We start from the raw sequence: 16,734 nt of genomic DNA, 5'->3' as shown, positions 1-16,734 counted from the left end.
TTGGCAAGCGCTCCGGGTGTATTTCTGCCATGAAAAGCTCTTAGTGAAAACTCATCTGCCTTGCAGATGCCGTTCGGAGTCGGCATAAAACATGTAGGTCCCGTCCGGCCAATTTGTAGGGAAAATCAAGAGGAGCACGACGCAAATTGGAAGAGAACCTCGGCCTTAGATCTCTTCGGAGGTTATCGTGCCTTACATTTATTTTTTTTACAGCTTTTTTTATTCGTCCACGACCCTTTTAAAAATCTTTTATATAAAAGGTCCTTAACCGATTTCGTTAATTTTTCTTCAAAGTATTTCTTATAGTAAAGGCAACCTCTCTGTCGAATTTTGTTACGATAGGTTTAACGATTGATTTATGATTAATAATATTTATAAAATTGATTTTATCACAAGTGGGCGGTGCCACGCCCATTTTAAAATGTTTTTCAAATTTTTATCAAGAGGCTCATTATCAATCCACACGTCAAATTTCAACATTCTAGGGGTATTAATTACTAAATAATCAGGTTTTTTGTGTTTTCCAAAATGTTATATATATATAAAGTGGGCGTGGTTATCATCCGATTTCGCTCATTTTCAATACAATTCTAGGTCCATATAAGCTCATGTGCCAAATTTGGTGAAGATATCTCAATATTTACTCAAGTTATCGTGTTAACGGACAGACGGATGGACATGGCCCAATCAAATTTTTTTTCGATACTGATGATTGTGATATATGGAAGTCTATATCTATCTCGATTCCTTTATACCTGTGCAACCAACCGTCATCCAATCAAAGTTAATATACTCTGTGTGCAAAGCACAGTGAGTATAAAAATATGGTTTTGTTTCGGTAATTTGTATTTAAAAAAAAACAGCAAGTCGTAATCGTTGTTGTTGTTGTAGCGATAAGGACACTCCCCGAAGGCCTTCGCGAGTGTTATCGATGTTGATGTTCCTTTGCCGGATGCAGATCCAGTACGTTCCGGTACCAAGCCCGACCATCTCGGGAACGATTTGGTATGACCACATGCGACCTTCTAGGCCATACCGCCCTCCCACCCTCTAGATCCATGAGGAGTTCGGGGTCTCCAGAGCTTCGGCTGTTAATGAAACAGGATTCGCCACGGATAGGTGAGGTTGACAATTTGGTTAGAGAAGCCATATATTGCGCCGGCAAACCCTCGAAAGGGTTGCGCTACACAACCCCTTGAATCAATTTGGTATTTTAGTCGCCTATTACGACTGGCATACCTACCGCGGGTATATTCTAACCCCTAACCCGCTGGGGTAAGTCGTAATCGTCCTTCTTCTTCATGAAAGATGACATTCGACCCCGCGATCCCTTTCTTATTGCTTAAAGTTTTATCCGAAAAAGAGTATGATTTTCGACGTGAAATCTATTGCATCGCCAATATTGATGTCAATCTGTCCAGCCACATCTTATTTTCTGCACTTTCATGTTGGGGAGTATACTATAGGTTAAACTCTATTCAACTTTAACCGAACTTTTAACTCGTAATGAAAAACCTGACCTTAAACGAACTGGTCCATTTAAACAAGGATAAGCAGTACAATTGTATGTACATAAAAATTTAAAGTGGCAAAGTTACGTTAAGTTTAACTTTAACTGTTGTGTGTTGTTTAAAATCGCATTGAAAAATTGGTTTCAAGAATTTATACGTAGCTATAAATATTGTAACGCATTTAGTGAAATTCGGCCTATTTGCAACCTTCTGCTAACGTTCGTAACGCTAAACTGTTGAACAAAGAGAATACATAACAAGAGACGTCAGTTCGTATGTTTGATATTAAACACTCGCTACAAAAGATTGGGGTTACTGACAGTTGCATCCCACTTTTCATTTTAATTTTCGCCGTATGTCAAAACACTAGAGCAGTGTTGCCAGAACCTCTTTGTAGAAAAAAGGATATATGTACAAAAATTAAATAAAGGCTGAAAGAAGCAAAATACAATTTTTTAAAGCTAAGCATAAAAGCTAAAAGTTAAAGGCAACTTTTCAAGAGTTTTACTAATTTCTTTCATAAAAACCATAGGTAGGTAGGTTGAACTGGCCGGTCCATGAGGACCTAACATAGACTGATTGAGTCCCTAGTGTTACCAGAAGTTTTTAACGACCAAACTGAAAAACCCTATCAAAAACCAGGGCCTATGTTATAAAATAACTCCGTCCTCTTGGCAAATACTAGAAGCTTCCTAGGACTTAAGCCACTTGCTGTTTCTAGATCTGACAGCTGTATCACTCCTAATAGCTGGAGTCTTAGCCTGGCAAGTACAGGGCACGAGCACAGAACGTGCTCGATCGTTTCCTCCTCCAACCCGCACTTCCTACATCTGCTATCACTGACCAAGCCTAATTTAAAGGCATGTGACGCCAGAAGGCAGTGTCCAGTCAGAATACCCGTCATGAGTCTACAGTCCTCTCTTTCTAATGATAGAAGCAACTGTGTTAGTCTAAGGTTGTAAGACCCACACATAATCTTCGACACTTTACAGCACCGCGCTTGAACCCACGCCTTTCCCGCTTGGTCGATCATGTGCACCTGTCGCCTTCGCTTAATCTCGCCCAATCTAGGTATACCACAGACCCTCCTCCTTCCACTACTTTGGAACCATCGGTGTACACATGTATCGCCTCGTCCGCCATTTGCGCACCCTTGCGCCAACCGCCCACCTCTATTGTGGCCTTAAGATCTCCCTCGAAGCGCAGATAGGGAATCATGTAGTCTGTTCGTCTTGTGATTGATGACGCTATACTACTATGGCCATATGGTCGGCGCTCAAGCTTCCCCGAAGCACCGAGCCTGGTTGCGGTCGTTAAAGCTTTGTTCTTTGCTACCAGGTCTACAGGTGGGATGTGCAGAATGGCATACAGTGCAGCCGTCGCGGTTGTTTTCAGGGCTCCCGTAATGCTAGCAACGATAGTCTGCATATCCCCTCTAATTTTTTGAGGTATGTTTTTTTTTGTGTGGCTTTCCACCAAACAAGAACTCCATAGTATAGAATAGGGATTAGAATCGCTGTAAAAACCCAATGAGAAAGAGAGGGCGATAGGCCCCACGTACACCCCAGCATTCTTTTACATGCATAGAGTGCCGTTGAGGCCTTCTTGACCCTCTCCTCCACGTTGAGCTTCCATGACAGCTTACTGTCTAGGATGATTCCTAGATATTTTGTGCAAGGTTTCTCCTGTGAGGTCACCCCTCCTAACTTAGGCCTGGTCCAATTTGGGACCTTGTACCTCTTTGTAAACAAGACCATATCCGTCTTCTCCGCATTGACTTTCAACCCGACATTAGATGCCCAGGTATGAATATCGCGAAGTGCCCGATCCATCAAAGAACTAATCGTTGGAAGGCACTTTCCACTTATGACAATTGCAACGTCATCTGCGTAAGCCGTAAGTTTTACGTGTCCCTCATCGAATTGCCTGAGCAGTTGGTTGATCCAGCGTCCACAGCAGAGGTGATAGCACCCCTCCCTGCGGCGTGCCCCTGTCCGCTGATTTCGTGGCCTCGTACAATCCCCATTGTGACGTAATCTTTCTGCAGTTTAACATGCAGCCGATCCATCTGATTAAGGCAGGATGTACTTTAATGTAATTAAGACCATCCATAATCGCCCATTTCGCAACATTATTGAAAGCCCGGGCAATGTCCAAGAAGACTCCTAGAGCATACTCCTTATATTCCAGGGATTTCTCTATGCTTATTACTACCCTATGCAATGCGGTGTCTACCGACTAGCCTTTGGTGTACGCATGCTGTATTGTGGAGAGCAGCTTTTCATCCACGTTGGACTTTATGTACACATCTATCAGCCTCTCAAAGGTTTTGAGCAGAAATAATGTTAAGCTAATGGGTCTCTAGTCTTTGGGATACATGTGACCGATCTTCCCCGCCTTTTGGTAGAAAAGCTACAAGAGCAGTTCTCCAAGAGTGCGGTACATGATTCAGTCTTATGCACCCATCGAATATTATTTTAAGCCATTCCACGACCGCCCTACTTGAGACTTATAGCATGGCCGGGAATATACCATCTGGGCTCGGCGATTTAAACTTAGAAAACGTCTTCACTGCCCACTCGATCTTGGTATCGGTCACCAAGCCCGGCACTACTATCTCCGTGATCGAAGTGTGAGTGATGTCTGCTGGCTCTTCTAAACCGTCTCCCGATGGGAAATGTGTATCGAGAAGCACCTCAAGGGATTCCTCACTATTACTTGACCATTCCCCGTGCTCTTTATTTATTAGTCCCTGGACTATGTTTCCCTTTGCTAGGATTTTATTCAACCGTGCTGTTTCGCTGGACCACTCTATGTCCGTACAGAAACTTTTCCATGAGTTTCTCTTCGCCCTGGTAATTTCACGCTTGTAGATCCTCGGTAGATCCCTGTACTCGTTCCAACACGCTTCGCTTTCCGCGGTCTTTGCGAGCTTAAACATTTCTTTTACCTGTCTTCTTAGAAGACTCAGCTCATTGCTTCACCATGGCGGCTTTGCTTTTCCTCTGACTCTTCTCAGAGGGTAAGCTTTGTTATACGCAGTCATAAGCGTCCTTGTTAGGAATTCATTCGACTCCTCCAGTTCCTCTACATTAGCAACCTCTTTGGGTTGTCCCAGTTTTTTTCTACATGTTTCTGGAATTTAGTCCAGTTCGTTGGCCTAGGGTTTCTAAAGGTTCCTCCCTTCTCTACCCTCTTTAGGGGGATGCTGAAGCTGATGTACGCATGGTCGGAGAAGGATGGTCTATCAAGAACCATCCAATCATACCTTAATATATCACGTTCGGAGCTCAATGTAATATCCAGAACATTGCTGGATGTTGGACCAATGTATGTAGGGACATTTCCCCTGTTGGCTATCTGCAAATTGGTTTGCAGGATGTAACAAAACAGAGATTCGCCTCTCTCGTTCGTATCTGCTCCTCCCCACGCATTGTGGTGAGCATTTGCATCTGCGCCTAAGACCAACCGCCCTTCCTCCTGTACTAGCCTTTTGCAATCCATCGGTGGAACCTCCGCAACATGGGCCATGTAGCAGGACGCCAGGATAAATGACTGCTTATTCTTTTGCTCAACGGCCACCGCTACGAGATCCTCAGTGGTGTAATTAGTTTTCTTACCATTACTACAGCTCGCACCCGTCCTTCCGTTTGCGGGTAGTAAACGCGAAACCCGCGCGCGCTAAGTCCAGAAACCTTTCCTTCCGGCTCCTGGATCAGCGCCACGTCAAACGAACCCTCCTCAAGGGTTAGGAGGAGTTCGATCGACGCCACTTTACTGTGTTGGAGGTTTATCTGTAGAACCCGCGGCACCATTGGGCTGTTTTTCTCCCTCCAGCACCTTCGTCTTGACCTTTTGGTTTAGAGTATTCGAGGCCCCCTTCAGTCTCTCGTGACTGTTGTGCCGGCTGTTCCTCTGTGCGAGTCACAGCACCATTTAGCGGTTGGTCCTCTTCTAGCACATTCGTGGTGACGTCGGGAACTTCCACCTGTCTTTTTTCCCTTAGGCTTTTGAGGTCCTTTTCGTCTTCGCCTACCTCTAGCGTGTTAGGGTTTTTATCCTCGGGACTTCTTTTCCTGAGTCGCATATAGATTTTGCCAGTGCCAAAGGACATTTTACCAAGCTGCGTGTACAAAATATCCTCCGCCTGCTTGTTTATTTGGAAGATGTAGAACTGACCATCCTCGGTAGGCCGAGATACAGTAAGTACCTTCCAATCCTGTGTCGGTATGTTCGGATTCTGATTCTGCAGAAGTCGCAGTGTATCCTCCGACTTCATCACGCATGGTATCCATACCTTAACTTTTGGTACCGTGGGGATTTGCGCTTTATCCACCACTTCAAACCGCGCGTTCGTGCCTTGCCTTTGGAGGTTTGGAACCATTTCCTCCAGCCACCACAAGCTCGCGATGTTGTCGCACGCTACCTTCTTCACACCATTATACCATCCCCCCGAATCAAAGGTTGGAAGGGGCTTACTTGGTTGTTCCCGCATCATCTTAAGCATTAAGCTAATAAGCTCCCTTTCCACAGATCTCCACCTTTCAGTAGTCATTTGTCCGAAAGGACTGCTACGATCAACCAGCGCCACAGTCAGTGACTGCTTTGCCACATCACTCATCTTCTCGGGAAAAGCAGGAGTCTTAGTGTTATCTCCCTTTGGCACCTCCGAGAAAGCCGGAGTCTTAGCGTTAACTCCCTTTAGCGCCTCCGAGAAAGCCGGAGTCTTAGCGTTATCTCCCTTTGGCTTATCTCCTACTTCCGTAATTGGAACTTCCCTCTGACTCACAGCTTTCGAGGTAGTTGCCACCTCGCTATTGGAGCCCATCTGTCTTACAGCTTTGGGCCTAATTGTCTTGTCTATGCGACTGCCCTGCCTCGTGGCTCTAGGACTGGGTCCTTTCTGCCTCTTGAAAGCAGGCTTGTCGCCTTCCGCCGAACGTTGCCTCTTCATTCTGCCATTCGGCGCTTCTTCCTCCTCGTACCGGTTGCAGAACCGGGGTTTCTCGCAGCAAACCTTTTGAACTGCCTTCGACCTACTTCTACCGCTTCATGGGCCCATTCCAAGCGCTCGATCTCCACTTCTGTTGGGTCGACCACTGCTCCCAAGCGTTGTACAATTCTTAGTGCTGCACGGTACTGCGAGAGAGCTCTTTTACTTCCTCTGCTCCGTACCCTTCACTCTTCTACTCCGTTTTCATTTGTGTGCTTCTCGCTCCCCGAGTCCGACGCATCGCTTAATTCGTATTTGTCGTCCTTGGATTGCGACTCAGTTCTCCTCTTTACATCGTCCTTATTATAATCAGGTAATGAGTCGTTCATCTTGGTCGTACGACCACCTGCTCGACAAGGCGGGCTCAGCGATCTAGTATTATATACGGGGAAAGAACCGCCCGCCACAGCAGCGCCCCTTACTGTGGTAAGGCCATTAATACTGCTCCGTTCGAATACAGCCGAATTTATCCCCAGGCTGCAAATCGTCCAATGGGCACGGTCCGCATAACACCCTGGATTAGGGGGTTGGCAGTTCTTGGTCACCGACATCCCGCCGCCCTCCTACGAGGCGAAACGGCGTAGATGTCAGTCCTAAACAGCTCCGCCTCATAGTCGGGCGCTATGGAGTTCGACTAAGCCCTCACACCAACGACAAGGTGCCTACCCTATTGAGGGACCATAAGCTCTGCAAAAAATTCGATTAGTCTAGGATGAATGTTTTAAAGATTAATTGAGGTTGGTTTAGTCAACGATTGCATATGCACAAACAAAAGGAAGGCAATCAAACTACCCAGCATTTTTCTTTTGAATGTAGTGTATAAATGCAGTGAAAATATTTTTCGATTAGTGACAAGCAAAATGGTAAAGGAAACGGTTACTCAAAATGCAAAAATTCAAATCTTTGGTTTATTTTGTACTGTTTCTCCTATATTTCTGTCAATTAAACCTACATTTGTGCATCGTTGCAAGCACAAAAATTTATTCATTTCAATGACGTAAAAATACATGGAAGAATAAACAGATGGAAAGTTATATGACAGTAGATGTCGCCGCTTATTAAAAGGGGTTTTTGGACCCCAACTCCGAATTTTGAGGGCGTATATGATCCAAGTATGCAGATTTTGTATACTAAACTAGACCTAAAACTTGAGGTATATCTTGAAAATAATATATTTTCAATGTCATATAGTCTTGTTAATTGAGCAAACTACGAGCATCAGCCTCTCGTCTAAGGAATGTGAAATTTTTCCAACGATTCGCGAAGATTCTCATAAAATACATGAAAATGTCGCGTCAGGAATCCAGACTTGCCCACATACATAAATAAGTCTCAAAATATTTCAATATCACAGTACTATTCATCATCTTATGTATGAGAATTAATAAGATAATTTCTCATAACAAAGTCGTGGCAGCATACAAATTGTGGCATAACAAAATCGTGGCAATATTTCTTACAGAATGAGAAAGGGGTACAAACTCAGCCATTTTGCAGAGTGACAGGTTACCTAGTTCAAGTCGATTCGCTTGAATGCACTAAATGTAAAATTTTGTTTTCAATTATTTTTTTCGGTGTCCATCTTATTGGCTCCATCAATGGCAAGCTTTCTAAAATTACCAAGAAGCACACGTGATTTTCAAATAAATTTTTAATTTAATCGATCGAAATATCTAACCACCAAAACAAGACCTCTCGTTCTGACAAATCCGTTGTTTCATCAAATATCTACAAAATTTGTTTTTTGAAAAATCCCACATTACTCCTTTATGTGTCGTAATGGCCTTTGTTCTGCTACAATTAAATGATTGAACGGTTTTTGAATCTGTGCAGTAGTGAAAAAGACAAAAATATCAAAATCGTTGCTACTTGCTTAAAAAGCACCAAAATTGACAAAAAGGTACCAGCGCACCAAACAGAGTCCGAAGTGGCAACCGTGGTTTTCGCCGTGTTTTTGCGAACAGCCTTAAAAAGAAATGTCAGTAACAACAATCTAAATCAGCGAGTAGTTTGGGTTCGAAGCAAACATGTTAAGTGATGTCTCTTGTTGATTTATGCGCTTTGCTCTAATATTCAATAATGCAAAATGGTCTTTATTAGACTACTTTGAAAGTACTTCACAATAACACTTATACTTCACAACCAATTGCGTGTTTAAATCAAACTGATTCTGATTACTCAGCTTGTGCTGCTTTTATACTCTCCGTTGCTTCATTCGCTTATTTCTACTAAGGTCTAGTAATTTCGTGAACTTCATGGTTGGTTACCAGCCATCAACGTACATGTATATTTGTAGTTTATAGTCCCTCGCATAGCCATAAGCGTGTGTATATGTGAGTTCTACTTCGGCTGATGATTACATGTGTTTATGAGTATCTCTCCGTTGCCTTGCATGTATGTGGGTAAATGATGATTAATGGGTTTATGAAGCTTGCTTTAATGTTTTTGTTGTTGTGTATTTATTTAGTGATGTGAAAATTCGCCACAATATACATTGAATTTCTATATTTCAGCACAGGAGTTTGTAAGTGAACCTGGCGTGATTATACATGAGAAGAAAATACATTTGCACCAGCGGCCGGACAGGAAAGAATGCCCTATATGCCATAAAAAAATTGACCCAAAACATTTCATGGGGCACATGAGAGATGTTCACCCCTCCGAGCGTAAGTTCGTTTGTGATATTTGCGGTTGCTCATACAAAACGAAAACTTATTTGAGAGATCATAAGGCTTTGCATTTAGATCGAAAATTTAAATGTACTTTATGCGATAAAAATTTTGCACGGACTAATGATCTTAAATGGCATATGCGCTTTCATACTGGTGAAGCGCCGTATGCCTGTGATATATGTGACAAACGATATAAAGTTAAAGGACATCTTAATGATCATCTTCAAAAACATGCTGGTATTAAACACAAATGTAAAGAATGTGGAAAGGAATTTAATATCTTATCACAATTGAGGATCCATTCTTATAAACATACAGGAATGCCATACAAATGTACTGTATGTAGTTACGCTTGCCCGAAACGTGATGTGTAAGTATTATATTTACAAACATAATAGAACTGAACTTTGGTATAGAGGTACAGGTTGAGATCACGATAGTTACTTTAAAGATTAGGTGATCTATTATATTTCTAATTTTTACTTCTGTGCAGAATATATCACACTTGTGTTATCTACAATGATATGAAGGCGAGTTTTACGTTATTTTAACTACATGAATAGCTTTCTTTGGCATTGTCGATAAAACAAGTGTGATATCTCATCCGTCAACTGCCTGACTGGATGTTCAAGATGGCTACTTTTTGGCATTTTGGCAGCGTTTTGACAGGATGTTCAATATGGCGACGTTTACGGCCGGCTATCTCCAGTGGGTGATAGAAAGAGATGCAAGATGAGACTACGATAGTCACTTTGAAAATCAGGTGATCCATTCTATTTGTAATTTTGACGTCGTCGCTAAAGCGATTTTTAGCGAAATACCATTTTAGTAGACATTGATACAACAAGGTAGTTATAACCAAATTATGAATACTGAAAGTAGTTTCACTTGAAGATTTGGCGTATACAAGCAGTTGTAGCATTCATTCATTCAGTCATTCATTCATTTGAACAAACACATATTTTCTTTTTGGTATGTCTTGAGATGCATTGATTCTTACGTACAGTTTCAGAGAGATTTGCATTTCTCATCAACTTTTCTCTAAATGATCGAGACCGTCATGCTATAAATAGCTTAGTTCATTTTTATTATAGAGATTTGGAAGAAATTTTCATTGAAATGGAACAATTCCAAAGTTACGTGAACTCCAGATACACTGATGCACAAAAAACTCATAGTCATTTGTATAAGATTATAATGGAAGATCAATTAGCCGATGTATTTCCTAACACAGAAATAACTCCTCGGATTTTTTTAACATTAATGATCACAATTTGTTCTGCCGAACGATCCTTCTCGCAATTAAAAAGAATCAAAGCTGCTGAAAGAGCTACAACGCGACAAGAGCGACTCGACTTCGCTTCCCAAGGCAGTCGGTTCTATGTACCGGAGCGACAAGGGATTTTTCCCGACTAAGGACTGTCATTTCAGTGTGACCCCATTTACTTTGTTGCGTCCCTCCCACAAATTGTCATCCTCCCAGCAGCTCCTTGCAGCAGGACTGCTCCATACTCTCTTACTCCGGGAAGGCATCGAATCCAATCCGGGTCCGTCTCCTGACCCCGGTGCTGAGAAATGGTTTTGCTGCATCTGCCGGAAAAGAATCTTTTTAGGACGGTCATACTCTGTTCAGTGTGTCTCGTGACGTCCACGTAACTTTTATAAATCTTGTGTGGCTCCTTGCTGTTCACGCCCAAGGGCGCCCCGTAGTCTACGCCTAAGCCCCCCCACTACCTTCCAGCAGCCCCGCTGCTCAGCAAGCCACAACAAGTACCCGCTGCTGCTCGCGCCCCACGGCGCCAACAACTCAAACAGCTGATACCACTCATAACTACTACCTTCGTAGTACAGTTGGTAGCAATGCTGAGCATCAGCCCCTGCCCCCGTCTTCTCCCCCCTCTTTTCCGGCAGCAATCGTGCAGGTCAGGGAAACAGACTCTTAGTCCATACCTCCGTTTGCACCGTCTGCCAGCACAGAATATATATGTTTGCGACATCCGCCCAATGCAGCTCCTGCCTTGGGTGGTGCCACTTTCCTAGATGTTCTGGTCTCCGCGACGGCAACCCCCGGTTTCATCGCGCCATGTTGCCAGGTCGCAAACCCAAATCATCCGGGTACCCCAATGCTTGCCCAAGGACGCCCAGTCCCAGGGCCACAACAGCAATTGCGTCCTGGCCTTCCACAACCCAGGCGTAGTCACCCATCACTTACCCCCAGAGTGGCGGCGTCTCCCCTTATGCACTTCAGAATTCTGCAGTTAAACTGTAATGGACTAACTGGGAAGATTACGGAGATAGTCGATTTCATGAAGCGGCACAACATCCGCATTGCTGCGATTCAAGAGACTAAACTTACAGCAAGATCTGCATTGCAGACCTGCTCTGGGTATAATGTCCACAGGAAAGACCGCGAGAGCGGAAATGGAGGCGGCCTCGCGTTTATCATACACCACTCTGTGAAATATTATATATTTGATCCTGGCATCGACCGCAGGGACAATGTCTTAGAACGTCAAGGCCTATCTGTCCGGTCAGGCGATGCAAACCTAGAAATCATCAACATCTACATCCCTCCTGCCACCTGTTGCCCCAGTGGATACCACCCTAATATCAGGGCCTTACTCACTGGCAACAATCGCATTATCTTAGGCGATTTCAATGCCCATCATGATCTATGGAATTCAAACTTGCGGGCGGACAGTAGGGGTGAGATGTTGGCGGATCAAATAGAAGAAACGACGTTCTGCACAATAAACGGAGACGCCCACACACGTATGGTAGGAAGCTGTCACAGCTCGCCAGATATCTCAATCGTGAGCGCAGAACTCGTACACTGCGTCAACTGGCAGCCGATGGTAACATTGGCATCCGACCACCTGCCCATACTTATTTCGCTCGAGCGTACCGCCGACTTCATCGTCACCGAAAAACGCACTTTCATAAACTTCAAAAAAGGAAAGTGGGTAGAATATAACTCTTTAACAGACAACCGCTTTGCTGCCCTCCCTATCCCGACTGATGCCCGCCAAGGGGGGCGTGCCTTCCGTAAGGTCATGGAATCCGCCTCGGCACGTTTCATTCCCGCCGGGAGAATTCCCGAAATGCGGCCCCACTTCCCGGCCGCAAACTTTGCGAGAGAACGTAACCTTATAAGACAGCTTGATACAGGCGACCCCCAAATAAGGGATATAAACCAACGCATCAGATTGCTTGTGGACGAACACAATCGGGCGAAATGGGAGGAGCACCTAAGAGGTTGTAATCTCTCTACCGGTGTGGGTAAGCTTTGGTCCACCGTAAAGTCCCTATCGAATCCGACTAAGCACAAAGACAAAGTTTCCATCGCCTTTGGCGACAAAGTGCTGTCGGATGCGAAAAATGCGCGAGCGCTTTCTGCCGACAATATATAATGCATCCTACGGTCGACAAAGATAGACGGAGAGCAAATAGACACGCACGTAAACACAAATTCAGCGCGTCACCATCACCGCTAAAGAGGTTGAATACGCCATTGGTCGCGCTAAACCATCCAAGGCAGTGGGCCCAGACGGCATAGCCATGCCGATGCTTAAAAGCTTAGGGAAAGAGGGTTTCAAATATTTAGCGCATGTCTTCAACCTGTCTCTTTCCACCTTTGTCATACCCGAGAAATGGAAAATGGCCAAGGTGGTCCCGCTACTAAAGCCTGGGAAACCAGCTGACATAGGTGAGTCGTATCGTCCGATATATCTCCTATCGCCAGTAGCAAAGACGCTTGAAGCCATTTTGCTCCCTTATTTCCAAGCAAATTTGCAGCTAGCCCCTCATCAGCATGGCTTCAGAAAACTCCATAGCACTACCACCGCGCTAAATGCCATTAGCACCCAGATAAATTGCGGTTTAAATCAATACCCCCACCATAGAACAGTACTCGTAGCGCTAGACCTATCAAAAGCTTTTGATACGGTCAACCATGGCTCGTTACTGCAAGACCTGGAAGGGTCTACCCTTCCCCCATGTCTTAAAAGGTGGACGGCAAGCATCTGTGCAATTTAGAAACGAAACATCAAAACCAAGGAGAATTAAGCAAGGGGTGCCACAAGGTGGTGTCCTATCCCCACTTTTGTTTAATTTTTACATATCTAAGCTACCTTCACCACCGGAAGGAGTCACAATCGTTTCCTACGCCGATGACTGCACAATAATGGCCACAGGCCCAGGCCCAAAGATCGATGCGCTATGCAATAAAATAAACGGCTACCTCCCTGATCTCTCCAGTTTTTTCGCCTCGCGAAACCTGGCATTATCACCGACTAAATCTTCCGCGACCTTATTTACAACATGGACTTCCCAAATGTCGACCATTTTGAACATCCACGTCGATGGCACTACGCTACCGACTGCCCTACACCCCAAAATCTTGGGTGTGACGTTTGATCAGGATCTACATTTTGGTGAGCACGCAGCCGCAATTGTTCCGAGAATTCAGAGCCGTAACAAAATCCTCAAATCCCTCGCTGGCAGTACCTGGGGAAAAGATAAAGAAACGCTCATGACTACATACAAAGCAATTAGCCAGCCGATTACGTGCTACGCGTCACCCATATGGTCGCCAAGCCTAAAAACTACCCATTGGAAGAAACTACAGGCCTGCCAAAATACTGCTCTCAAAATCGCCACGGGCTGTCTTCTTATGTCCCCAGAACACCATCTGCATAATGAGGCGAGAATACTCCCCATCAGGGAGAGAAATGAGATGCTGACCAAACAGTTCCTGTTGAATTGCCCGGTGAATCCAGTACTTAAAGAAAAGTATCCAAAACTCGCGGAAGAGGAACGCATACTCCCCAGGGAAACGCGTGTCACTCTTGCTCAACTTCGTTCTGGATACTGTAACAGGTTAAACTCTTACCTATCCAGAATTAACCCCGACATACAGAATGTATGCCCCGCTTGCAATGTGTCCCCACATGACACCAACCATCTCTTTAATTGTAATGTGGAACCAACGCCTCTAACACCCCTTTCCTTATGGTCCACCCCTGTTGAAACGGCAAGTTTCCTTGGACTCCCGTTAGAGGATATTGATAACAATTTGTGATCGGTCGCGGCTATTAGGTGGGGCGAGCATTGCTACAACAACAACAACAACAGCGACTCGAGATGTTAGGTATACTTTGCATTGAGTTAGATTTATTGAACAAAATTGATATTGATGATATAATTGATGAATTTGCCGAAAACAAATGTAGAAAACGGCATGTTTAAAATGCGGATAGTAATTTTATTGACATTAGCCGTGTTTTTTAACACGCGCGTATACGTTTCGTTTGCGCGTGTAAAAATACGCGTATCTTCGCTTAGATAATGCTTAGGAGACCCATCTAGCGGCTGTGGTTAAACAACTAGCTACAGCAACAGGGTGTACCGAAAAGCGGAGACGCAACGCTCTGATGGCCATAGGGTATAACATATAGCTGAATCAGTTGCGATGAATTGTGGACACACATAGAATACATAGAATTAGTGTAGAGGGTGACACAAAGACATATATTTCAGTTACATCTGAGTATAATGCGTATTGAAATTTAGTAGGACAAAATTTATGCGCAGCAATTTCAGAGGTGTATTTATAGTTTGTCCCTTAGCAGTCAATATAAAGTTTAAGCGTAAACGGATATACGCGTGTTAAAAAACACGGCTATTATTACATTGTGACAATAAAATTTGTATGAAAGACATAGTTTGCATTTTTTAATCGAAAAAAGAAGGGAACGGGCGTGAAAAAAGGGGCTCCAAATTGATGGTTGCCTAGGACCCGGCAATATGTGTCCCGTTGGGAAATATCCCTCAGGAAACAATAAAAAAACTGCAACCCACTCTGGTATCGCGATTTTATATCAGATCTCAAAATGCCAGTAAAAGTCAAATGGTTAATATGGCGACCAAAATCATTAAGTGAAACAACTGTATAACCGTTTCTGACATTGACGTTTTTCTGCAATGATAAGAATTTAAAAATTTCTCAATTGCTTATACGTATTACCTATATGACACTACTTTATTTTCTCTGTATTTTTCCTTTATTTTATTTTATATTTTTTGTCGCCCTCCCTTCTAATACGGTTTCAGTACCGGTGTATGTGTGTAAACCATGATAAAAAAATGGAGGTAGTTCCATTTAATGTGCTGTTAGCCACTTGACTTTGCGGGGAACAATGACAATTTCATCAAAATAAGCTACCACACTAAAAAATGTTATGAATTTTTCTAATTTTGATGGATTTCATATTAACGGATACAACTCAATTTCTTTCATACTTCTTTTAAATAGAAAAGAAAAAATGAGCCGCGTGAGTTGAAAATATTTCAATACGAAATATTAGCCTAGAAAAGAAGGTATTTAATAAGTTTTTCAATCTCCCGAAAACTCTTGTGGTGGAAGAAACATGGATCGAAGTATGCAAAGCAGCCAAGGGAATACAGTCGTAGGGTTCGCTTGTTTGCTCAAAATATTTTGACAAAACATTTACCTTTGTCAATTGCTTGACCAAATGATGTCTTTATAAACCAACACCGCGTTTTCTAAAGAGTTTACCATACTTAAATACAATTTTTATGATATTAAATGGTGATAAATTTGCTACAAGTCCACATTTTTTACTTTTTTATTTATCGCTTAATTCAAGTGTAGCGCTGGAACAAGGAATTGTTAAACCATTTTTTAGAGAACCTTTCCCTGTTGTGTTGCAGGTTAGCCACTAGATGTAAGCTTTCCTTTGCCCTTCGTAGCAGGGGTCACCTTGGGGCAAGTAACAGTAACGGCATGGCAACGCTTCTAGCAAAACAACAAACATTATGAAACTTCAAAAGTCCCCAAATAGGTAAAAAATTTTGAGTGGAACCACTTTCTCTTTTATACCATGATTCTACCCATGATACAAAAAATGGAGGTAGTTCCATTTAGTGTGACGTTAGCCACTTAACTTTTGCGGGGACAATGACAGTTTCGTCCCACAAACGTAACAAATTAAACACCTACCATTCACTGCAGACTTCGGAGGTACACTTTTTCTCAACATACCTCGAGAAATATCCAGAGACATGATAATAGGGCCATGCTAGAACAGCAGGATTTTTCGTGTATGTTTTTCTGTCTAGGGGTCCAGCTTCCATAAAGATATGAGTCATTATCCACTATTTTTCAATAAATATGCATGTTTTACTGTATTCTCAATCGAAATGTATGCACATAAATCGTGCTAAAACATATTATTATTGTCTCAGATGACCAAATCCGTTTTCATCCTGAAGAAAATTTCCATCCCAAAAAACCACAATTTCGCTTTAAACAGTAACGGTATGGCAACGCTTCTAGCAAAACAACAAAGATTATAAAACTTCAAAAATCCTCAAATACGTCTTTTTTATACCATGGTGTAAACTATATTTCAAAAAACTAACGAAATACAAGAAAAATACAACCTAGTTCATTAAAAACAATCGAGCCAGTTTGTATTTCGATAGGTTTTTTTGACATTCAGACGTTTTCGTTTATTTTTTCTGATAAACGAAAATT

The 16,734-nt window shown here is 43.0% G+C and overlaps 2 protein-coding genes across 7 annotated transcripts in view; one reads left to right on the top strand and one right to left on the bottom strand.

Moving 5' to 3' along the window:
* Positions 1-16,734, bottom strand: part of LOC137250972 (oocyte zinc finger protein XlCOF6-like) — a 156,189-nt gene that overhangs the window by 12,351 nt on the left and 127,104 nt on the right. Inside the window, exon 10 of one of the 4 annotated variants that reach the window (XM_067784772.1) lies at positions 15,135-15,153. The exons of the other annotated variants lie outside the window; for them this stretch is intronic. The gene's annotated coding sequence lies outside the window, so the exon portion shown is untranslated. Of the gene's footprint in view, positions 1-15,134; positions 15,154-16,734 lie in introns of those variants that run through there. 4 annotated transcript variants of the gene reach the window in all.
* Positions 1-16,734, top strand: part of LOC137250973 (zinc finger protein 260-like) — a 70,221-nt gene that overhangs the window by 19,445 nt on the left and 34,042 nt on the right. For all 3 annotated transcript variants that reach the window (XR_010953136.1, XR_010953137.1, XM_067784774.1), the window contains exon 4: positions 9,018-9,546. Coding sequence is in view for 1 of the 3 variants with exons in the window: in XM_067784774.1 (XP_067640875.1) it covers positions 9,018-9,546 (529 nt within the window). In the remaining 2 variants the exon portion in view is untranslated. The remainder of the gene's footprint in view (positions 1-9,017; positions 9,547-16,734) is intronic.

The sequence above is a fragment of the Eurosta solidaginis genome, chromosome 4 (assembly GCF_040869045.1).
Source record: "Eurosta solidaginis isolate ZX-2024a chromosome 4, ASM4086904v1, whole genome shotgun sequence".
NCBI classification, from domain to species: domain Eukaryota; kingdom Metazoa; phylum Arthropoda; class Insecta; order Diptera; family Tephritidae; genus Eurosta; species Eurosta solidaginis.
Note: the sequence above shows the minus strand (reverse complement) of the source record. Positions and strands in the feature narration are given on the sequence as shown.